We start from the raw sequence: 21696 nt of genomic DNA, 5'->3' as shown, positions 1-21696 counted from the left end.
TGTGGGAAAATACTTCTTCAAGTAGCTACTTGCTACTTCGATTGGCAGTGGGAGCGTCAGGCCCATAACAAGACTCTTCAGAAAATGTCTCGGTAATTTCGCGTTGTGCTTGAGATATGAGGATTATGGCACCATCTTCTATCGCCATCCTGGGTGGTGGTCTCACTGGCCTTTCCGCCGCTTTTCACCTTTCACGTCGGTTTCCAGCAGCTCAGATCACTCTGCTGAACAAGGACATCCACTTTGGCGGATGGGTTCATTCTAGGCGCGCTAAAATCACCCTCAAAGATGGTCGCGAGACCAGCGTGCTTTTGGAGGCTGGCCCGCGCACTCTTAGACCAAATTCAAAGGGTGTTCTCGAATTGGTGGGTAATTGGCTAGTCTAATACAACTTCTGTGAGGACCTTCTCATCGGGCGCGTCCCAGACTAGATTAACCTTCTGGACCTATCGCCGTCTCTTTTAACTGTCCCGAAATCATCACCAGCTGCTCGGAATCGCTTCTTGCATCTACCTGGCACAAAGGGCCTTCTGTGCATTCCTTCATCTCCGCTCAGCATTCTTACTTCCGGGCTCTCACCTAAGTCTTCTTCTTTGCATTCCCCCCTTGGCCATATCCTTCTTTCAGCCGTCGTACGAGAGCCATTTCGCCCATGGAACAGGCCCCTAATGATCGAGGACGAGTCGGTCGACGAATTCTTGAGTAGGCGTTTCGGGAGCGAATTTGCAAGGATTTTCGGAAGTGCACTCGTGCACGGTATTTATGCAGCGGACTCCCGGAAATCGAGCGTCCGCGCAGCGTTCCCATCGCTTTGGGATGCCGAGGAACGCGGTCGTGGCTCTTTAGTAACTGGGTTTCTTCGGCCGTCCAGAGCTTCAGCGATAGCGGATGTCAATGACCTCCCATATCAGCTGGGGGATGTAGATGGGCAGATGCGCGGAGTATCTGTGTATTCGTTCTCGCAAGGGATCGGTGCGTTGGTAGATGCACTCTTGCGAGAGTTGAGAACGCGCCGGAACGTGCGCCTAGTTGGCGGTGTGTCAGCGACGGGACTACGGATGAATCCGAGAACTGCACAATTCGAAGTACGTATGCACTTCGAACAGGTAGTCTTTTGTTAATAATTATTTGTGCCCAGATAACGACCTCGTCTTGCGAGACGCTGCGCGCAACACACACAGTCTCAGCTGTGCCTCTGCCGAGCTTGAAAGGGCTCCTCTCGCCCAAGACGCCATTGCCACACCTGACTGCAAATCCTTATTCGTCGGTGACGGTCGTAAACCTCGTGTTCCTGGCGTCTCCGGGACATGTACTCCATCCTGTGGGATTCGGGTACCTCGTGCCCCGAGCATCATCTAGACATGCAGAAAACGCGATTCTGGGGTGCGTTTTCGACTCCTCGTCAATGTCGACACAAGAAGCGCCGTGGAGCGCGGATATTGTGAAAATGACTGCGATGCTCCGCGAGCCTGTGGCCTCAATTCCTCGCCTTGTAGATATGCTCTCTGAGCAGTTAGGTGTGCGTCTGCCCGATCCGCTCATCGTGAGGGTGCACGACAAAGCACATTGCATCCCCCTGCTGCGTGTGGGGCACCTCCAGCGGATGCAGGAGTTGAGCGAGGTGCTTCAGGGAGAGCCATGGAGCAGTAAGCTAGAGGTGATCGGCGCCGGCGTGGGGGGCGTGAGCGTTGGTGATTGCGTCGAGGCTGGGAGGCGGGCGGGTAGGAATTGGGCATAGGGTTCATTCATCGCCCTTTGGACTGCAATAATTGCTGTATGACTTCTACGTCAGGAGTGCGAACTCGACGTTGAATGGTTCCGGACCTGCCACCCTTCATAACTACCGCATACGTGTCCTTGTCATGTCACGATTACTGCCACTGACATCACTCATTTTGGCCTATAGTTGTCATTGGAACCAATGAGAGCAAAGCGCCTGCACAGCGATTCTTTCGGACAGGGCTGACCGTGAAACTACGATGTTCGATATTTTTGACATTCATTATATCGGATAAAGCAGGGGCGACATCCGATACATCCGTAACGCAAAAAGCACCTCTATGGACCTATACTGGCAGATGGCTGTACTTTATTGCTACCAAAGTTTTCTTTTTATAAACTCACGCATGATGATTGGGCGGCTAACAAGCTTGAAGGCTATGATGCGTACGGAAGAGGATTTTCAGCCAAGATTCTGCGCAGCCCCCAGGGCTAGAAGTTCGATTCGATTCGAAAGGACTCTTTTGAAGTGTGCTCCCTCATGGACGACGCCTTATAAAGCTGGATGGTGGATATCCGGACAATTACGACACCCATCACATCTTCCCACTTTTTATCCACCTTGTGCTGCACCTTCTCGAGCCAGGGTTGTGCTCAGTCTGTTTTTCTATCAGAACGCCTTGGTATACACATCATGGAACATCGTCCGTGTGCGTAGAACCTGTGGCTTTCTTTTCCCGTTAGTGTTGGACTGACCGCACTTTATGTCATAGTTGACTCGTCTCCGCCCATTCCGGACCCTTCATCTGCGCCTTTCCCGTCATTTTCTATGCCCATGCCTGAGATTTATGCGCAAATGCCTAGCGCTGAAGTACCGTACGGACAGCCGTATGCCTCTGAGAACTCATACGCCTCTGAGACCCCATACACCTCCGAACCCCCATATGCTTCTGAGCATCTCGCCTCTGAGCAACCATACCACCCCGACTACCCATATCCATTCCAGCAGTCTCAGCAACCATATGATGTCCCTCCTCACGTGTCAGTGCCATTTGATCGCGCTGATCTGCCGCTTGAGCCATGGGTCCCAGAGGTACCGGAGCAGTCGGACGGGGAGGAAGTTGACTCCATGACTGAGCCTATCCGCATTCCTACCCCTGAGCATGTGCAAACAGGAGCATCTGTTTCGCGCAGGCCATCGCGCTTACAGCGTTTGGCTTCCTTACTAGGACTGAAGCCCAAGAAATCGTCAGCCTCTCATCATTCCTGAATTCATAACCCCAGATCGAATACTTGAAATTATTGGCATAAGTCGTCGTGGCCTTCACCATATTCAGTTGCAGGTCGTCCTGGACGCCTAGAGAGTTTATACGTGCATTTATCGCTAGATTCAACTTAATCTTGCAGTTATAATGCTACGTACATGTCATATGCACATGTTTCAAGCGGACGTGAGCGACTACGTCCACACACTGGGGGCTGGTAGCAGAAAAAAAGAACGTAGATCATGTCAACATCGAGTACACTCGCCATATATCCATGGAACTTGTGCAACCCCGATCTGATATTCTCGCAGCGCATCGTCTGGGCCAGCAGACTGACACGAAGGACCCTCTCCATGGTTCCAACATCTGAAGGCGGAAGAAGGCATAGAGATCATCACAGCGATCTTTACAGCTTCTGGGTGATTCTCAGTTTCGTCTTCTGTGGGCTTTTCGGATGCCGCTGATCTATGATGAGTGCGTGAACGTCGTCGCGGGCCACATATGGAAGTTTAAGGATGTGCGAGAAGGAATGCAAATCGTCTTCGCGGAGGTAAAGGTAAGGGCGAAGAAGGCTGGGAATCATCGGGAAGAAGCTGTGCCACAGTAGAATGATCTGCAGGTACTTCTGACTCAGCTACCGCAAACTGACGTGCAGACCGAGAGCGGCATGTGTGGATGAGAGATACGTATACAGGCTGTTGAAGGCGATTATCGGACACAAAAGGCAACAGAACACCGGTGCATACCTGAATATTCGACCATTCAAACTGACCCGCACCCAAGACTTCCTTGGTCGACGCAAGAGGGCAGCTCAGCCAAGCATCCCACAAAACAGGAGGTACCAACTTCCTTCGTCTTCCGTCCAGTTGCTCTGTCGTATCCCAGGATGTACCGAGAAACGCGCCAGACCGGCAACGAAAAAAACAGCACGCAATGATGATGATGAACAGGGAAATAACTAATATGAATATGACGAGATAGCCAATGGAATAGGCTAAAATCGCAACGCCGGGCGATGAGCTGGAGCTGGAGCGGATATCTGTGGGTGTGGAAGTGACAGACGTGGAAGAAGACATAAGATAGGGGACCCAGACCAAGCACGAATTCTTCTCTGTACTCACGATTTACTAAGGACCTTGATTATTCATGTATGCACCAGGATCATGACATGTCATCTGTCCCCGGTTTGTACTAAATGACATTCCTGCATACTACTTCAAGCTTTCAAGCTCCATGACAGCACTGTCGTCCAGGCTTTCCATAGCCCCTATCTCGAGTTCCTTGTATACATCGTCAGTCATATCAAGACACCTAGGTGACTCTTAATCCCCATTATTGACGTTTCCCGCCATTAGCGAAAAGCTTAGAACTCGTGTATTTGATAGATGAATGCACCATACGAGGACTGAATAGAACGCATAGACCCATGTACTGTCAAATGACACATTCAATCCTTCGTATTGTCTGGGCAGTGAAGGCAACACAACTGCTACCTAAAATTAATACAAGGCTCCAGTAAGAGAACGGTGGACATAACCAACAACTATGTCACAATAAGAAGAGCAATTAATCGGTACTTGCAGACGAATACTCACCAATACATGGGGCGTGATGTTGTGTATCGCGGGTTTATGCATCTGGTTTTGCTGTCGTAAGGAGACACTTCTTGGGCCTAGGTTTTACACCATTCTTCTTGGCTGCAACTCTTGCTTTTGCCCTTTGTTCTTTTGCAGCTTTCATATCTTTGGGTGCAGTAGTGCGGAGTTGTTTGATATGAGTGGGAACCAAGCATTTCGGAGAATTGGGCTGGACTGGAGGCACAAGCCAAGGTGCGCTGATCACAGGTACAGATTGAAGCATATCGCGAAAAATCGGTAAATACGGGGCATCGTCCTATTGAAGGCATCAGAAGTAAGGATCCTGACATCTGAAACACTTACATGAACGGCTATTACGGCCGCTCTTCTTAGACCAAGCGCCTGCGCGAGTGCAGACTCTGAGCCCTTCGGTAGGACGATCAATTTCAGGGGCTGTCGAGCTTCTAGAGGGTTAGATCCGGGGCGCGTAGAGTTGCATCCTGCCACAAGGTGAGGGATGTGATCCAATAAGATCGGAGGATTGACGTCGGCACGGCACACAAAGACCACAGAAATGGGAGAAATGTCGGGGACTACTGGATTGGCATGAGAGGTGGTAGTGAGTGTAACCGAATGTCGGAAAGACTTCAACTGCGATTCAAGTCTCCTTGTCACTTCGTTGATACCGATAGCCATGTGGCCCGACGGGGCAAGTTTACTAACAGCCGGAGATGGCGAAGGAGTGGAACCCACGGCACATGCAGAGGGTTTTGAACATACTATCGAGTCTGAGCTCGGGTTTGTCCCTTCCACTGAATCTGCAATTTCTGATCGGGGTAGAGCTTTCCTAGCGTATGCCTTGAAAGATTTTCGACTTCCACTCCTTGCCGCACTTTCCAAAGTGGTTACGAGTGTCGCGAGAAATAAGTTTTGCGCGTTTGATGGGATTGAGGGCCTAGCTTAGGATGTTAGACACGTTGTAAGTTGGAAGAGACGAAAACAAACCATTGTATTCGGAATGGATTTTCAAGGACACTTTTATAAACGTCTTTTCGCTCTGCGGTTGCCCGTGCCTTTGCACGATTTGACGCATGAGTGTAGCTCCGAGCTGCTTTATCCGACATTGGTCCTAAAGACAGTTTACGTCACGGTTTACGTGACAATGGTTGTTTGGCTCTGTGTCAATAGGGTTCTGCCAAACAAGCTCGTGCCGAGTTGTCAACCAACACAATATGATACTTATACAAAATCTGATCATCCGCTCTCGCGACAGAAGCAGACCCAGGCTTCGAGTCGAACAGAGATGACCCTTACTACGTGCTGGACACGATGTGGTCGAGTGGAAAATATCAGACGTATCAGAATGAAGGGGATCTGTTGTAAGTACTTCACGATCCTCATACAATGTCATGGTTTAATTTTCACGTAGGTGAAACCGAGCAGTGACGTATCACAAAATCATCAAATTGAGTCTGAGATGCCCTACACATGCAAGTACTCGTGAACTTCCATGTTATTCGGACAAGCTAGAACGGGAGACGTTCCGCTGAAAAGCATTGGTGCACTAGTTCAAAATGTACTATCAGTGGTTTCCTGTGAACGCTATCCTCTGTCCTGTTTCGGCCACGTTAGCACCGCTTCGCAACATAATTCTCGTTGGAACATTTTCGGATGGTATCTTGCCCAACTTTAAAGTTAGCGTCTGTCATCTCCCTACCTCTTCCATTGTCAAAGAATGATGTTGGACACTCCATGCATGATTAATGGAACCCAGCCACACAACGCATCAGTGCTACTGGGTCGCACTCGCGGGGTCCAATGAGGGGAGGCTGCACCGTTGTAGGCTATGCTAAATGTCGAAACCTACAGGTCAATAAACAAGGATTCAAAAGAAAAAGTGTCGATACCGTTCCATGGAAACATCTTGTAAGAGATGAAAACGCATTTACCTGTAGCGATATCTAAAGTGTGCTCATAGCAATCGACGTTTCCCGGATCTTGCGATATTTCCTTGGGTACGACTACCGTTACGGGTACTTGAATATAGCACGGGCCGTAAGTTTATCGTACTTATTATGGCATAGATAACAGATTTTTCACGATCTAGCGTTCGTCCCTTGAACTCGACATACAGCCATATCTCCCTTGCATCAATGTCAGTACGTTGGAATACGTGGAGGGCGTTGTTCGCACGTGCCCGAGTGTTTCACAACTGCCCCTGGCGGAATTTCTCGGATACCATTCATCAAATATACCTTGTCTCATATGTTTTACAACCAGAGCCACGACAATCATCGTTCACCGAATGCTAGCATGTCGAGCTATTTTCTACCATTATGCAAGTGTCTTTGGACTTTCTTTTACCAAAGGATGATCATAGGTAAGATTCCATTATATTTCATGTTGGCATTTACTTCTCCTACACGGCGATACGTTTTAACGTTTGCTAGCCTCACTGCCACCCTGAGCTCTTTCTGCATATCGCAACGTTAGGATAACCTCACAACGTAGTCTGGCAGGCGCATTTATGGATATAAAGCTCGAGAACACACTCCATCATACCCAGTTATCCTTCCAGCCTCAGAATCCTTACACAAGACATGCCTGGCTTAAATTCATCTGTTCGGCGCTTTGATCGCACCAACATCCCAGAAGATGTCTGGGGTGCTCTACGGGACAGGGACAACGCTGCTCGCGCAAATGTGATCCTTCCACATGCCGAAAAGGTTTCCAGTCATCAAGAGTTCCTACCCGGTTCCGAGCAGCTTTGGCTGGTCTACTCGGAGCCTGCAACTTCTGACATCAGATTTATACTATCCTGCACGGAGGGACCATTGGGCAAATACCCTATTTTTATTATTCCCGTAGCCCCCATTCAATTGGCTTCTGAACTCCTCCAAGGCCCCATGGAGGCGTTCTGCGAGCCGCTTCTGAACGAGGCTGACTTCAGAAGGCAGAGGGTCTTTTCTGTCTTTTCTGTTGAACCAGTCTCCAGAGCTTTCGCTAGCGCATGGGAGAAAATCGCAGAGATCAAGTGCATTAATGAACCATACTACGATGCATTTTTTTCGGCGTGTACTCCTGAGACGTTTGTCCGCGATGGCTCTCAACCAGTGGATGAGGTCATTGAGCTACGTCTTGCTGTGCCACAGGATGCCAAGAAGATTCGTGACTTGTGTCAAGAATTTTCCGAGACTTCGGTATGTCCGCTGCACCACTCCCTTTTAAGCGCGTTCATTGATAAAAATCTGTAGAAGCCATTCACTCTCTCTTCCGAACAAGCTTCTAAAGAGGCTAGGCTCATGATTCAAAACGAGCAAGTCTGGGTATACGAGATCAAAGAGGGAGATGAAGAAACTGATATCGCAAGTATTGTCGCTGCCACGCGGCAGTCACACACTGTTGCTGCCATCACAAAGGTCTACACGCCAGAGAAGTGGCAGCATAAAGGACGTGCTGAAAGGTTGGTTCGCCGTGTCTGCAGAGAGTACGAATTATCATCTATGAGATTGTACTGTGATGCTAAATTCTGCTCGACCAGGTTGTTGAAGACGCATGAGCAAGTTGTGTTATACGTTGGCGCCAACTTGACTTCCGCTCAGAGGTTGTACGATCGAGTGGGCTTCCAAGCGACTTCTGGACCTGAGCGTTGGCTTGAAATTGGCTTTGATAGAGCCGAGGTCGACCTCGGTCACTGGTAGACTCGTAACCGGTCTGGACTACGTCTTTGAGATGTTAAATATTTGAGGTAGTCGGTAAATTTTAGTATATTCTGATTTGCTCTGCTTGTTCCCAGATCTTGTCTAGCATAGCCTTTTTGTCTACCTGTCCACTGTATTCTCTATATGTATCGTTAGCGTTTTGATTAGTGTACACGAATTGTTTATATGGATCTTGAAGCTTGACATTTTGATGAATGCTCAATGTAATTGAATCATCAATTATATTACTGGTCCCCTTGATTGAGTTACTGGCCAGTCAAAGACTCGCGCCGGGCACGATAGGGCGCGCTTCGCAGCGAGAAGTCAAAGGAGGATTAGTTAAAATTGGCTTCAGCAGATTCGTTGTCATTGCAAGTCTTTTACACGTCATCGACATTCACAGCGCACCAGCAGGTGGGAGCGTCATGGATGTTATTTTCTCAAGGTGAATTAGATGCGAAGAGACATCGGTTGAGGACCTAGCGCCTTAGTAAAGGATATCGTAGCTCATCACGGTCCATGACCATGGAGGACATCATTCTGCACGCATGCCCTTCATGGATAGGTCAATCGGGACAGCCACTGAAAGAGATTGTCTTCGATACACTGTACTGAGGTGTCCTTTGATGATATGCTAGACAGATAATAGTGTCTAGAAAAATTGTCTTGGAAATAACGATTACCCCATACAAGATGTTAGGTTTCCTCCCGTACTAGCGCTCAGATCATGGGCTGAGGGTATGCAGAGACAAGTCCGGGACAGCCACCGAAATACGCAAATTCAACCAATTCAGTCAAACTGCAGGAGTAATCCAACTCGCTCTACGCTCAAAAACAAAAAGTTAGAAGGGATACATAGCAAAGTTGAGAGAAAAAGGGCGGACTTCACACTGGCAACAAAGTATATTTTAACAGAAAATACGGACAAGCTGGGGCGCACAATGAACATGGAACACTAGATGCATAAGGAATTGAGTACATTGGAAGTCGAACACAACAGAAAGAAAAACGATACGATGTGGTGCTTGCCCGCAATGTGGCCCTGGGTCGAGATGACGGATGAGTTCTTCTATCCCGAACCCCCAGCACCGCTGCTCCCTTTACGAGTCCTGACAACTTTATTTCTCAACGCTCTCTCCTTCAGTTCTTTCTCTCGCTTTTCTAGATCATGCTGCTCTAGACCTCCCTAAAAGTCATCATCAACTTTGGCTGAGCACAAGTCATCAAGAAGGTAAGCATACGTCATCCCTGTCTGCATTATCCCACTTATTTCGCCTAGCTTGACCCTTGATTTTCAGCTCACCTCTGGCATTTTGGGGAAGGGGCTCATCAGTGATTCTCAGTCTATCAACATCCATACGCGAAGACGAAGGACTACGCCTCGCCGGACGCTTTCCTTTTCCGCCATCACCGGCTTCATCGCGAGTAACCCGTCGTCTTACAGGCGAACGAGAGATGCTGACCCGCCTACGAGGACTTGGACTCCTGCGACGGGCGTATCTCGTCGCAGACCGTGACTGGCTCGAACCGAGAGAGGGCGAACGCGATAGCTTACGACGCTGAAGCGGGGGACTTCTGCTATTTCTTTCTCGCCCGAATCTCCGTGGAGGCGAGCGCGAGTAACTGGGAGACCGTCTCCGTCTCCTTGGTGGCGGAGGCGATAAAGATCGAGATTCAACCGATGGCGAACGTCTGCGGCGGCGAGGAGAAGGAGTCAAGGAACGTCGGCGACGAGGAGGGGGTGAGCGCGTCCGGGATCTACGGGGCGGAGGAGAGCTTCGGCGGTACACAGGACTGCGAGATCTGGAACGCCTCGGAGAGCGCGAACGTCTGAGGGAAGGAGGCGGGGATCGGGAACTTCTTGCGTCAAATGGAGAGTTCGGAGATGGGGAGCGCCTGCGATGGGGCGGTGGACTACGAGATATCCTGCGACCAGGACGCTATATGGTATAAGTCTCGAAGGCTCAAACAAACACTGAATGGACTTACGCCGCCACCACGTCCACCCCAACCGTTATCTCTGCCTCGGCCACCACCTTCAAATCCGCCTCTGCCTCTGCCTCTACCCCTTCCGCGCCCGCGGCCTGTACGTTCACCTCTTTCCTGGTCTCTTATCTCGTCGAGACGGACCCTCCTGTCTCTCTCACCTATGGCACGCACGTCACCCTCGCGGGCTTTGCGCATTTCCTCTTTTTTCTCCTCCACAAACGTCTGTGGGACGCCTGCGGGATGCTCCTGAGCCTCCAGCAGTAGAGACCACAGGGCTGTCATGAATGAGGGTGTCGATGCCGTGAGGAAACCTGTCAGGTTTATCTGCATTTTCTTTGGGTCTGGAGTCTAAAGAAAAATACAATGGAGACGGAAAAGTCTTTGACATGTAAAAGGGCTTACGGTATGATTCGGGTCGTCGAGGAGACCCATGGCATATTCGACGACCACTTCATCTTCGAAGCCAACGAGTTCCGTGACTTTTTTGGCGATCCATGGACGTATGACGTTGAGATTTACTTTTTTGAGGTCCACCTGAGAAATGAGATAGGAATTAAATTTAGAGCACCAGACTTGGGTAGCGCACCTTTTTATCAAACTCTGATGGAAATTTCATAGACTTTAACAACTTCAACTCTTTGTCAGAGAAGCGACGGTCCTGGTCTGCAGAAGTGCCTTTGAAAAATCCTGTTATTCAAGGCGGTGAGCAGGATCTCGGTAAAAGCACTTGGTGAAAGGAAACTTACCTGCGTCGGCCATGACTTGACCAGAGCTTGGTTGATAATTAACTCAAGAGCAAGGAGCAAATATTTGAATATTGAATGTTTACATACGAGTTTGGAAAGGACCTCCCACGTACCCGGACTCCGGCGCGGGCGCTTAGTCAGCTAGTAAGAACGTACTTTTACTACTGGCAAGTCTTGTACTGCAGCTGCTGGCAACGGTCAAGCTGCTCGAAATTCCATACGATCGCTCTTGTGGCAGCTACTGATGCTACACGATTTTAACCAACTAACCATCTGCCACTGTAGGCAGTAGCCAAATCAGAGGTTAGATCTGTTGTTCGGGAATTTGCATTACCAGACTGATTTCAACGTTTTGCATTTGGAGTACCTAGTAGTACGTTGGACTAGGCCGAGGGGCTTACAGCCCGGAGACTGAGTCCTCGGTTTGGTATAGTCCTGACGGTTTTATTTTCCTCTGCAGCCGAATTCTAGGAATTCTAGTGACACTAGAAATCAGACATCAGCAATGCAATTTCAAAGCAGACCAACAGTCTAAAATTCTGTGATTCCCACTGTGCTGTTTTGCAATATCGCACACTCACCATGATAATCTGCTCTCGGACTGCAGTATGAAACAAGTGTTTGATATCGAACTGCCAAAAATCCAATAGTAAGCTGTCTCAGGCTTGTAGATATTCAGTTCGCTTTCGAAGGCCTTTGACATGCTGTGGTTGGACTGATACGTCTTTGCGATATGAAACAAGTCACTCATCAGCAGGCTTGGGTATAAAGGAGGCTCAGGCGAGCACTTCCATCTTTAACTCCTCTTCTGTGTCGCGCTCCATCCTCGCTCTCATTTTTTCGACGCCGTGCAATTACCTCGCAGTCTTACCTCAAGCCACTTCACGCCGTCATTATGATCGACTATACGAAGGCAATTCCTTTCGTCTTCGTTCTCGCACCTATCCAATACGCACGATACGCTACTTCTGGTATGGCCAGTCCAGCAGCATGCACCTTTTCGGCTCTCGCACAATCCTCTCCTGGTTCCGATACTCCCCACGCCCTCGTCGATTCATCCAGCTCGGACGATACAACATCAACGACAAATCAAGATGATACCATATTACACACCTTCTCATCTTCATTCTCGTGTCGTGTTGTCGAACTTTTCATCATACTTATCGGTCAAATCGGTTTCCTCGTACATCAATTCCTACGAATATCAGATGTTGTCGATGTTCTCTCTTCCTCGTTTACGACTCTCGAGCAGACTACCGACCTCGAAATCACGAACCTCTGTGCCACGATGGAGCTTGTCAAGCAAGATGTCGATTCCGTCAAAGATCAGACTCGTTGCCATGAACAAATAATAGCCCTTGAGGCTAGAGAATTCACTACCCTCATCGCTAATCAGCAACGCCAAATTGACGACCTCGGTAAACAACTCCACGAGGAACGCAAATTCTCGAGAGATGTCAAGAAGATTCTCGACAAGCTTACTTCTCGTGTCTCGCGGGACAACGAGGGGATTGACGCTTTCCACGGGCGTCTGCATGATGAACTTGCCTGTCAAATTAAGGACCAAATTAAAACGGCGCGAGATGTCATTGACCTTCGCAAGGAACTCGATGTCTTCCACGAACGCCTGCATGGCCAACTCATCTCTCAAGTCAAGGACCAAATCCGAACGGAGAACGATGTTGCCGACCTTCGCAAGGATATCCCGAAGACACTTTCTCTATACCACACGAGGATCTCAGCTCTGGAATTTGCATCATCTCAAACTAAGCTGCCTCTTTCACTTCAAGACGTTTGCAACTCCGAACCTGTACAAAGCGCTACATTTGTGGATGCTAGCGCCATTCCACAGCGAGTTCCTCCTGGGTTTCAACATCTTCCTACACCAACGAGTGCTGCACCGAAGCAAAGGTCAGGTATCTCAATCTCTGCTAGATCGCTTCGGTTCATTAATCGTGAATCAATCTACATTCGTATGTCCTCTCATTCATCAGTTGCGAAGTCTTATCTAACTGACAGATACTCCTGCAGAGCCATCCGCACGAGTCGGCTCAAAGGCAGCTGGAGCCCCCATCAAGTTCACCACTCCGAAGGCACTTATGACGGTTGATTCCGTCAGGCGTCCGGTTACTGTCAAGTCTTCGGTTTCTAGGGTCCTGCCGAGCTCGAAGATCCCCACTCCTGGCACGAGGGTGTCATCTGCACCTAAAGGAGTCCTCTTGAAGAATCCCCCATCCAAAGGTAAGGAGTTCTTGCTGTTACAGTTGATGATTCTCAAGACAAGGCATGCATAGCATCTTGTGATAACCGTCCCCCCCGAGAGTCTGCGACTCGTAGCAGTGCCACCGTGGGCAAGGTGCAAGAGCCTAGAGTTCCTTCTCTCAAGAAGAGCGGCAGTGCTGTCAAGCACAACGCAAAGGTGCCTAGACCTCTGAAGAAGAACAGCAGTACCGCCAAGGGCAGGGCGCGGGAACTTAGTCAGTGTTCTTCTCACTCCACTTCTTTCGTCCTCACCCACCCACTCTTTAGGTAACAACCAGGTGTTGCCCCCAACCTCGTCTCCAGTCACTCCCGCTACCAAATTGTGTGCCCCGGACTCGACATCCTGGCCCGATGACGCATCACATGGTATCGCTGGTCGACCCCGGACCCTGTCGTCATCGCCATCCTTGGAAGTTATGGATGTTGCTGTGCAACTGTACTCGTTGAGCGATCTACGCGATCCGTTACCTTCTCTAGATTCGATGTCTTGGCTCGACGCCGCATTGGATAGTGTTGCCAGTCAACCCCTGTCATCGTCATCATCTTTGGAAGCTCTGGATGCTGCTGTGCAGTGTCACTCTCTGGGCGATTTAAATGACCTGTTGCCTTCCTTGGACTCGATGTCCTGGCTTGATGAATGCCACGAAGTTTCAGGTCAACCTCTTCGCCCATCGTCTTCCACGGAAGCTTGGGATGCCGCTGTGCCGCTTTTATCGCTGGACGAATTGTGCAGGACGATGCCCTCGTTGGACTCGATGTCCTTCCTCGACAATGATGTTCTTCTTGTCCCTCCCTTCGAGAGTATGTATTCTTACCATTTTCTGGAAGTGTTCTGATTTAAATGTTTCCCCGCAGATCTTGACCGGAATAAGGCACGAAGCATCAATTGTCACCGAGACCCTCTCCACCTGTCACCTTCCATGAAAGCTTTGAATACTGCTGTGCAGCTTTCATCGCTGGATAACTTGTGCGAGACGATGCCTTCGCTGGACTCGATGTCCTTCCTTGACGACGATGCTCTGACGGTCCCTCCCTTCAAGTGTGCGTGTTTTTGTACTTTCCTTTTGTATGCATCTTTGATTCGAACATTCCATAGCCCTTCTCTGGAGCAAGCCTTGAAGCCTACGTGCTTGTTTGGCGTCTCTTGGTATTCTGCATACTTGAGCGCTGTATTCCCCACACCGATATATCCCATCCGTGGTTTCACCGTTAGTTGTATACCCTCTCATTTACCTCCATTCATGAATTGCATCCTATTTTTTCTATTCTATATACCATTTCTTCTCGTATCGTTCCATTTGCTTGCTCTCCGTCTTTCTATCTATCTCTCTCGTTTCCCCTGTACATGTTGTAGCTGTTTCTTCCCTGTAGTATTTCTTTCTCTTTATAATATCCTCTATCTCTACGTATACGATTTCCTTTCTACTTTTTATATCATTTTCCTCGCTTTCTATGATATCGTAGTCCAATATAATACATTTCTACTGGAAACTGTGACCGTGCATTACGAGACGCGTTGGCGTTTCAAAAGTATCTCACGTGTCAAGTTTCCAGGTTGGCATGCTTTTCCCGCGAACTTCATCGGATTCACATATGCTGGTAACAATATTCTCGTGCTACTACGGGCCATTTTTGCATTCCCTGGGCTATGACTCGGAATCACGGTTAGTCAGACTTTTAGAAGGATTTCCCTAGTTCTGCATGCATGATGAGCCGAGTCCAGTAGCTTGTCACTACGTGGCGACACGACTCCATTTAGCACTTGCAAGTTGGCGCCGTCGTGTATGATAAGGCTACTAGTATAGCCTATCGCCGCTCCAATATTGTTCATCACTCCTACTAGGCCTCAATTTCTACCATACATCCACAGTTTTTCCATTTATGCCGATGCATGACATGGCTGCCCAAGACCATTGTATGACTTATTCACGTCAGAGAGGGATAAATTATCCAGTGATGATTCTGGCACGTCAAATGGTGGATTCCGAGACCCCGCGGGCTTGCGCAGAGCAGCTTCTTTCTCCCCCACTCATTACGGACCGAAGTAAGATGAATGTGCGAGTGTGGAGGAAGTGGTGAAGTAGGTGGAGTTTCCTTGTTGGTCATAACATCTTCTGATCAGATCGAAAAGTTGGAAACGAGAGTTACTAAACCATCCTGCTATAAGGCGCAGCATGTTTTGATCCTGAATACCAGTTCCCTCTTCCTTATAATTGAGCCTCCACGTCACGAAGAACATGCCTCAATCGCCACGTCTAAATCCGATTGAGTCAAAGCCTGAGCAAGAGGGCGGGAACGCTGGATCGGAAGGTCGTGTTGGATTCAGAGGCCTTTTTGAAAATAAATTCATGTGAGCGGTTTGGAGATATGATGTGGATATGAATGATAGGATACATTGTGGCGCAGACTTGGTATATCGTTGTTCTCGACTCTTGGAGGATTCGTGAGTTATTTGTTACAAGATAGACGACCGTTGGTAACCCCCGTGCCTTCAACCTCGTCACGTGTATTTAACAGCTCTTTGGCTACGATCAGGTGAGTTAGGAAATGCCATATTCTTATAGTGGTAGGTAGACGTCTCACTGCGCATCAGGGAGTCGTGAGCAACGTGCTCGCCATTGAGTCTTTTGGAGCGAAGTTCCCGGCGATTTACACGAATGCAACGCTGAAGGTAAGGGCAATATTCCAATAGATATTCAATATGCCTGTCTGAATTACACAACTTTTAGGGATGGTTTGTCTCTACGCTTTTGCTCGGTAAGTCAATGTGGCATGCTGCAAACGTCTAGCTGATTCACATTTCAGCTGCCTGGTTCGGATCTATTGTGAACGGCCCCGTCTGTGACAAAGTGAGACATATCATTTGGCGAGATAGGACAAACTGTGATCGACTATGGCTCAGATCGGGAGAAAGGTAGACATAATATGCAATGTTGCCATCTTTCTTCTTGGTAGTTCACTCCAAGCGGGTGCTACATCTCCCGGTAAGCTCTATCCCGTTCACACTTATCAGCCTCGCTGAAGATTCTTTTTATAGTTTATCTGTTCGCCGGTCGCGCTGTTGCCGGCTTGGCAATCGGTTCGCTGACGCACGTCGTCCCGATGTATCTCGCTGAGATATCTAGTGCCAAAATTCGTGGATCTTTAGTTTCTCTGCAACAACTCTCTATCACATTTGGGGTGAGAAAAACATCCAGCACTGAGTTTATGAATTTGATACCACGAAATGTAGATTCTTGTTAGTTGTGCGTAGCAGTCAACTTTCATATATCTGTATGCGCTCACTTCTGGAAGACTGGCTTGCATATGGCACATCACATATCGGGGGAACTCGATGTGCCCCTCAAATATCATACACCGGGGCGCTTTTGAATGGCAGACCTACGTTCGATCCTTACACTGATGTCCCTCCTGGCGGCTGCACTGGTCAAACTCAAGCGTCGTGGAGAATCCCGCTTGCGTTCCAAATATTCCCTGCTTTGGTGCGTTGGCCATCTTCTGCCTCCCACTCATACCCACGGAAGCGCAGTGTCTTGGCGTTGGCATGCTCTTCATGCCATACTCGCCCCGTTGGCTCGTTGAGCAAGGTCGCGAGGAGGAGGCTCTAGAGGAGCTGTCGCGTCTTCGCCGGAAGCCCGCTGACAATCATTCGGTTCGCATTGAATTCCTGGAGATCATGGCTGAAGTTCGTTTTGCAAGAGAGGTCATGAAGACGGCATATCCTAATGCGGGGCCAGTCAGGCAGATAATCAATAAATACTTGGTATTGATTTCTAGCTGGCCAAAGTCCAAGCGTATCATTGTTGGTTGCCTTACTATGATGTTCCAACAATTTATGGTGGGTTTTCAAATCAGTCTTTCTTATCATTTGGTGATTTATGGTTTGCCAGGGTATAAACGTAAGTCGTCGTGGCACATCCTTCTGGAACTAACGTCGCTTACTTTGCTGAAGGCTATCATTTATTACGCGCCTACGAGTAAGCTTCACGAAAGATTAGAATGATTGACCTCGGGGTTGACTCTTATCCGCAGTTTTCGGCCAACTGGGCCTTGACCCAAACACTACCTCCCTGTTTGCCACTGGTGTTTATGGAATTGTAAACGTGAGTCCACAGTATGGACAATGTCACATATATTCCTAAATTATTATTCAAAGATGCTCGCTACTTTACCCGCTATTGTTTTGCTTGATAGTGTGGGCAGGCGGCCTTTGTTGATTTCTGGTGCCGCTGGATGTTTTACTTGCCTGGCAATTGTGGGTTCTCTTGTTACCGTTTACGGCATGGACTGGCCAGCACATGCAGTAGCGGCTCGCACAGCCATTGGTAAGTGCACTATGATATAATTACCTACAGGAACATGTTCAACTATCTTACAGTCTTCGTGTTTATCTACGATGTCAACTTCTCTTACTCGTGGGCCCCGATTGGATGGGGTGAGTGGCTCGTTTTACCTTCTTCAAGAATTTAATGCATTCGCCAGTAATTCCCAGCGAGATCTTTCCGTTGCACCTCCGGTCCACTGGCATCTCCATTACTACATCCACCACGTGGTTATCGAACTTGTGCGCGGTTTGATCGCCCTCTGTCTTTTTGGTATTGATATGCTTTAGTGTCGTTGGGCTCGTTACGCCAATAATGTTGGATGTGGGGGGGATGGCGTACTTTATCTTTGCCGGATTTTCTCTTGCCGCGTTACTCTCAGTTCGTACGTCAAACCCCACAATCGTGTTAAATAATCCGCTCAACTCGCTTTACAGTATTCTTCTTCCCAGAGACCAAGGGTCGGGTATGTTTTTCACGCACGCACGCATGTCTTGTCGAACATAACTGACAATGTCGTACAGACCTTGGAAGAAACGGATGCTGAGTTTGGTGATAATGCTACTAATAGGGAGCGAGAACACATGGAGCGTATTTGTCGGGAGCTTGGACTGCCCGTCCGGACGCTTTTGAATGCATAGTAATGAAATTCGCCTAGGTCATGTTTCCATTGAGTCGATTCATATAACATACTCCTTTTCCCCCTGCAACATCATGGCCTCATCATCTTGGAGTATTTCAAATGTCGGGGACTGGCGCGGCCGAGCGCCGTTACATTCAGTAATATAATATTTTACTGATGCCCTTCCAAGTGCATAATTCAACTAGGTTGTCATAGGGAAGAGAGATGTATAGATACATATCTGCAATTGTCACTAATTCGTACGTCCTCCTCACTAAGCTATGTACCTGAACATAGGCGCCTGCAGAATGTGTCAGCGGAGATTTATTCAGAGGCGGATAGTGTTCACCTTATCCGCCAATTTGCTTGTATCTACATTAGCACCTGGTTCCGGACGCCCATACTCACGATCGCGTTTCGCATTATCGTAGATGTATGACACCCACAGCACTAGCGCACAAACAGTGGCAAACGCCTCGAGGCCACATGATATAGCGAAGCCGGAGCTGCACCAGCGATAATCAATTAGCACATGCATACACAGAGCGAGGGGAGAAGGGTGGGACGCACATGTACTTCGGGCCGTCCGTCGATGGGTATATATGCGAGCCGAGGATACTCCCGCATTGCCCAATCGCCATGAACATCGGGATGCCCGTCGCTTTCTTGGTCTCAGAGCCGAGATTGTGTGCAACTGATGAAAACATGAGCTGTTGTGAGGAGAAGAGTGATTGAGTGATAAAGAGCGTACACCATGCAATGATTAAGCCAATGGCAGTATATGTCCCGCTCGTGATGCAGAACACGGCGAAGTATCGCACGTGGACATTGTTGGGGACTGTAAGCAAAAGAAGGTAGCCTGAAATGACACATGAGGGATACTTTAAACATAAAGAAAACTATGTGTCACGTACCAATAGTACCGACAGCACATGCACATGCAACCGCCAAGCCACGGTTTTGCATGCGATCGGACGTGTAGGATGTCATACAGAGGACGATGGCAGCCACTGCATATGGCGGTACTGTGAGTAACTGAGCGAGCGCGTTGGCTGGAAAGAAAATATCAACAAAGAATACCTTCATCAGACCACAAGGTAATACACACTGTACCCAAAAGTCGCGATGATCGTTGGCAAAAATGCCGAAATGCTTGCCAGAGCGCAGTTCACACCAAAGTAAATCATTCCCCCGGTGTATATACGCCAATCTAGGAGAGCTATCATGATGTGTTCTGCGGTAGGACAATTCTATGAGCTCTCGCTACGTAGCGTGAGGATGGAGAATTGGCTTGCCTTTGTTGATCACAGCACCAATATCCGCGCTCGTGCCCCTGTTCATGCGCTCCATTGCAATTTCTCTTTCTCTCGCATTCAAGTATCTAGTATTCTCCGGTCGGTCAGGGAGCGCGAAGAAAGTCAGAACACCAAGAAGAAGAGCCGGGATTCCCTGGGAACAACCGAATTGTTAGCCAATAAGTCTACAAGAGACAAAGCACATCAAAAAAACGGAAATAACCCTGACAGGTGTTTTATAGCATTCTGGGAAAGCGCTAGATAGTACCACTCGCATGCCTGCCTCTTAGGGGGAAAGTGCAATGCAAGAGAGGCTAGCACAGCAATCATTGGGCGGTATGGTCCAGGTAAACGGGATAACCATAACGATCCTCTTCCGCCTCTCAAAGCCCAGGAAGACTCGAAATATCAGCCGAAAATGACAAGATCCCAGAATGTAAAACACCATGACACCCGGCCAGATAAATGCGAGCGGATCAACATCTTGAAATAACACTCGTCCCTTCACGAAACATAGAGCACTGGTACTAACCTCGATAAGAAACAGGACTTTCCAGTCCCACTCTCCTCCTACGCCAACGATATACGGTCCGTACCCCACTTGCTGCACACCAAACGCGATAAGCCCACCGAAAGCACCTGCAACCGCCGCAAAACCAAACCAGTATGCCATGCGCAGGCCCATTTCGGTGCGAGTGTAGAAGAACGCTTGTATGGTTGTGTTAAGAGCCCTGTTTCTCCACGGGTTCATTGAGTGATGCATGACTTACAAAAATAAAGTGGAATTGCAGGGCCAAAGCCAGCTTCAAATATGCCAAGAAAAACACGGGCGGCTATGAGACTTCCAAAGTTGAATGTCGTTGCCTGCAGAAGAAATAGCATGCATCATGAGTAATAGTTCGGGCTCAAAATTGACAATAAAGAAGATAAAGATGCTGCAAAATGGTTGAATGTGAAAGAAGTCAGGTAGGTATTCAAACAGGGTGGTCGGAAAGGTCTATTCGATCTGCAGATAAAACAAATCAAACATCAAGCATCAGCACGCGTCACTGAATTTACGGCAGAAATTGGCCGCTCCGACGCGCTGGTATATTACTAGTGTTGATAGATACGTCACAGGAGGAATTGTTCATGAACAAGACATTCCTAGTAGCTAAGGAATGATTTTAAGAAGAGACAGAATGTACACATAAAGATGAGCAACAGTATGACTCGCCATTAACGTGGAACATATACCCCATCCAATAGCCGCGCACGCTATCCAATAGGATGGTGGAAACAACTTTGAGGTTATTGTTGCAGGCACTTGAAAAATAATCTGGGAGGTAATAAATCAAAACTAGGGCGATAAACTATAGCTGTATTACTCACATACGAAAAGAAAAATGCCGAGTTGACCCAATCATACAGTGTACCAGTAGGGTCGCCACCAAGGTTCTCTTCAGTCAGTCCTTGGAGGCGTGCATTTCCAAGATTCGTGCGATCAAGATCTGATTCACCGTCAGTACAACATGTCAGCCGGCTCTCATGATGAAATTTCACCCACAAGCAAAGAGATAGAGCAGGCATGTTATGGGCAGAATCCTACGGTCAAGCTTGCGCACGAGCCTCTTCTCTTCGTCAGACTTGGTGATGGGATTATTGCCGCCAGCGTCATTTATGGATCTGGTTTCCCTCTCATCGGAAGATGGGTGTTTTTCTTCGTCAATCATAGTGGACCGAGGTAGACCGAGGTGACTCGCGCACGTGAGCGAAGTACGTAGCGAGCTACTTCGCGATATTAAAGATGCTGACCGAGCGCTCGCAGAAGCAAGAGAACAAGAGGCATATTAGATCCGACGTTTATAATGAAATGCACAAGTCAGGTGGACTGCCATGTCATCAGCTGCTAGCCGTTTCTGTACCACGGTAATTCAAACAAAATGGAGGCGCTGCAATGATGCCAGCTGATGAGAAGAAATCTCACGCGAAATTACATAACTCGCCCCCGCTGGGCTCAAGTGGCCCCACATCAAAGAACTATTCCTGGGCAGTGGGCACTATCCTCACAGGGTAATCTTTGTCGGCGAGGCATGGGCGCACGGGCATGATACTGCCCCTTGGGCCAGCTTCCGGGTCCTGCGGATATGTATAATAATGTCATGCGAGTTTGAACGTGACGTGCATCGAATTGTCCAGTCGTTGAAATTCCAAACTCG

At 48.5% G+C, this 21696-nt stretch overlaps 9 protein-coding genes across 9 annotated transcripts; 5 read left to right on the top strand and 4 right to left on the bottom strand.

Annotated features, from left to right (window-relative positions):
* Nucleotides 1–70: 70 nt before the first annotated feature.
* On the top strand, nt 71–2143 carry F5891DRAFT_172249 (uncharacterized protein). Its single transcript, XM_041370774.1, has 3 exons — nt 71–365; nt 432–1085; nt 1139–2143. Exons 1-3 carry the CDS (start codon nt 117–119, stop codon nt 1736–1738), a joined length of 1503 nt encoding a protein of 500 aa, XP_041227656.1. The 5' UTR covers nt 71–116; the 3' UTR covers nt 1739–2143.
* F5891DRAFT_172279 (uncharacterized protein) lies at nt 1860–3039 on the top strand. The gene is made up of 3 exons (XM_041370775.1): nt 1860–1997; nt 2028–2429; nt 2493–3039. Exons 1-3 carry the CDS (start codon nt 1980–1982, stop codon nt 2850–2852), a joined length of 780 nt encoding a protein of 259 aa, XP_041227655.1. The 5' UTR covers nt 1860–1979; the 3' UTR covers nt 2853–3039.
* A 454-nt stretch (nt 3040–3493) lies between these two features.
* F5891DRAFT_1186650 (uncharacterized protein) lies at nt 3494–4060 on the bottom strand (the record flags this gene model as incomplete). Its single annotated transcript, XM_041366727.1, has 2 exons — nt 3494–3679; nt 3731–4060. The coding sequence occupies 2 exons, from the start codon at nt 4058–4060 to the stop codon at nt 3494–3496; spliced, it is 516 nt and encodes a 171-aa protein (XP_041227654.1).
* Nucleotides 4061–4382: 322 nt separating this feature from the next.
* On the bottom strand, nt 4383–5761 carry F5891DRAFT_1024529 (uncharacterized protein). Its single transcript, XM_041361332.1, is given in 4 exon segments — nt 4383–4874; nt 4910–4912; nt 4925–5516; nt 5567–5761. The coding sequence occupies 4 exon segments, from the start codon at nt 5683–5685 to the stop codon at nt 4614–4616; spliced, it is 975 nt and encodes a 324-aa protein (XP_041227653.1). The 5' UTR covers nt 5686–5761; the 3' UTR covers nt 4383–4613.
* Nucleotides 5762–7161: 1400 nt separating this feature from the next.
* F5891DRAFT_1217349 (uncharacterized protein) lies at nt 7162–8393 on the top strand (the record flags this gene model as incomplete). Its single annotated transcript, XM_041369339.1, has 3 exons — nt 7162–7761; nt 7816–8048; nt 8103–8393. The coding sequence occupies 3 exons, from the start codon at nt 7162–7164 to the stop codon at nt 8260–8262; spliced, it is 993 nt and encodes a 330-aa protein (XP_041227652.1). The 3' UTR covers nt 8263–8393.
* A 1468-nt stretch (nt 8394–9861) lies between these two features.
* F5891DRAFT_172224 (PWI domain-containing protein) lies at nt 9862–11044 on the bottom strand. The gene is made up of 4 exons (XM_041370773.1): nt 10998–11044; nt 10838–10938; nt 10654–10785; nt 9862–10599 (listed from the first exon to the last, which is right to left on the bottom strand). The coding sequence occupies exons 1-4, from the start codon at nt 11008–11010 to the stop codon at nt 10177–10179; spliced, it is 669 nt and encodes a 222-aa protein (XP_041227651.1). The 5' UTR covers nt 11011–11044; the 3' UTR covers nt 9862–10176.
* Nucleotides 11045–11601: 557 nt separating this feature from the next.
* F5891DRAFT_1217339 (uncharacterized protein) lies at nt 11602–14741 on the top strand. The gene is made up of 6 exons (XM_041369338.1): nt 11602–12970; nt 13017–13238; nt 13292–13474; nt 13527–14060; nt 14115–14300; nt 14356–14741. Exons 1-6 carry the CDS (start codon nt 11893–11895, stop codon nt 14376–14378), a joined length of 2226 nt encoding a protein of 741 aa, XP_041227650.1. The 5' UTR covers nt 11602–11892; the 3' UTR covers nt 14379–14741.
* Nucleotides 14742–15268: 527 nt separating this feature from the next.
* On the top strand, nt 15269–18377 carry F5891DRAFT_171997 (D-xylose-proton symporter). Its single transcript, XM_041370771.1, has 21 exons — nt 15269–15339; nt 15391–15609; nt 15666–15702; nt 15777–15794; nt 15853–15930; nt 15989–16016; nt 16065–16108; nt 16162–16243; nt 16297–16439; nt 16492–16504; nt 16554–16741; nt 16789–17097; nt 17150–17158; nt 17212–17236; nt 17292–17362; nt 17416–17584; nt 17638–17694; nt 17742–17823; nt 17872–17966; nt 18019–18047; nt 18106–18377. Exons 2-21 carry the CDS (start codon nt 15497–15499, stop codon nt 18220–18222), a joined length of 1707 nt encoding a protein of 568 aa, XP_041227649.1. The 5' UTR covers nt 15269–15339; nt 15391–15496; the 3' UTR covers nt 18223–18377.
* Nucleotides 18363–21452, bottom strand: F5891DRAFT_1024490 (major facilitator superfamily domain-containing protein). The gene is made up of 10 exons (XM_041361331.1): nt 20870–21452; nt 20715–20816; nt 20269–20362; nt 20031–20206; nt 19499–19652; nt 19312–19437; nt 19118–19255; nt 18955–19062; nt 18774–18897; nt 18363–18709 (listed from the first exon to the last, which is right to left on the bottom strand). Exons 1-10 carry the CDS (start codon nt 21065–21067, stop codon nt 18532–18534), a joined length of 1398 nt encoding a protein of 465 aa, XP_041227648.1. The 5' UTR covers nt 21068–21452; the 3' UTR covers nt 18363–18531.
* Between the last annotated feature and the right edge of the window lie 244 nt (nt 21453–21696).

This window comes from Suillus fuscotomentosus, assembly GCF_016647785.1.
Source record: "Suillus fuscotomentosus strain FC203 chromosome Unknown F5891scaffold_18, whole genome shotgun sequence".
NCBI classification, from domain to species: Eukaryota; Fungi; Basidiomycota; class Agaricomycetes; order Boletales; family Suillaceae; genus Suillus; species Suillus fuscotomentosus.
The sequence above is the reverse complement of the archived record's forward strand: the minus strand, read 5'-3'. Positions and strand labels throughout refer to the sequence as shown.

Coding starts and splice junctions, on each gene's coding strand:
- F5891DRAFT_172249 (XM_041370774.1), top strand. CDS start 117: ATGAGGATTATGGCACCATCTTCTATCGCCATCCTGGGTGGTGGTCTC. Junction 366..431: donor CAAAGGGTGTTCTCGAATTG/GTGGGTAATTGG, acceptor GTCCCAGACTAG/ATTAACCTTCTGGACCTATC. Junction 1,086..1,138: donor CGAGAACTGCACAATTCGAA/GTACGTATGCAC, acceptor ATTTGTGCCCAG/ATAACGACCTCGTCTTGCGA.
- F5891DRAFT_172224 (XM_041370773.1), bottom strand. Junction 10,786..10,837: donor CATCAGAGTTTGATAAAAAG/GTGCGCTACCCA, acceptor CTCATTTCTCAG/GTGGACCTCAAAAAAGTAAA. Junction 10,600..10,653: donor TCGACGACCCGAATCATACC/GTAAGCCCTTTT, acceptor ATTTTTCTTTAG/ACTCCAGACCCAAAGAAAAT.
- F5891DRAFT_171997 (XM_041370771.1), top strand. CDS start 15,497: ATGCCTCAATCGCCACGTCTAAATCCGATTGAGTCAAAGCCTGAGCAA. Junction 16,742..16,788: donor TCCAAATATTCCCTGCTTTG/GTGCGTTGGCCA, acceptor ACGGAAGCGCAG/TGTCTTGGCGTTGGCATGCT. Junction 18,048..18,105: donor TCCCAGAGACCAAGGGTCGG/GTATGTTTTTCA, acceptor AATGTCGTACAG/ACCTTGGAAGAAACGGATGC.
- F5891DRAFT_1024490 (XM_041361331.1), bottom strand. CDS start 21,067: ATGCCTGCTCTATCTCTTTGCTTGTGGGTGAAATTTCATCATGAGAGC. Junction 20,207..20,268: donor TGCAATTCCACTTTATTTTT/GTAAGTCATGCA, acceptor CAACCATACAAG/CGTTCTTCTACACTCGCACC. Junction 18,898..18,954: donor TGGCTTAATCATTGCATGGT/GTACGCTCTTTA, acceptor TGTTTTCATCAG/TTGCACACAATCTCGGCTCT.
- F5891DRAFT_172279 (XM_041370775.1), top strand. Junction 2,430..2,492: donor CATCATGGAACATCGTCCGT/GTGCGTAGAACC, acceptor TTTATGTCATAG/TTGACTCGTCTCCGCCCATT.
- F5891DRAFT_1024529 (XM_041361332.1), bottom strand. CDS start 5,685: ATGTCGGATAAAGCAGCTCGGAGCTACACTCATGCGTCAAATCGTGCA. Junction 5,517..5,566: donor AATCCATTCCGAATACAATG/GTTTGTTTTCGT, acceptor ATCCTAAGCTAG/GCCCTCAATCCCATCAAACG.
- F5891DRAFT_1217339 (XM_041369338.1), top strand. CDS start 11,893: ATGATCGACTATACGAAGGCAATTCCTTTCGTCTTCGTTCTCGCACCT. Junction 13,239..13,291: donor GAAGAATCCCCCATCCAAAG/GTAAGGAGTTCT, acceptor AGGCATGCATAG/CATCTTGTGATAACCGTCCC. Junction 14,061..14,114: donor TCTTGTCCCTCCCTTCGAGA/GTATGTATTCTT, acceptor GTTTCCCCGCAG/ATCTTGACCGGAATAAGGCA.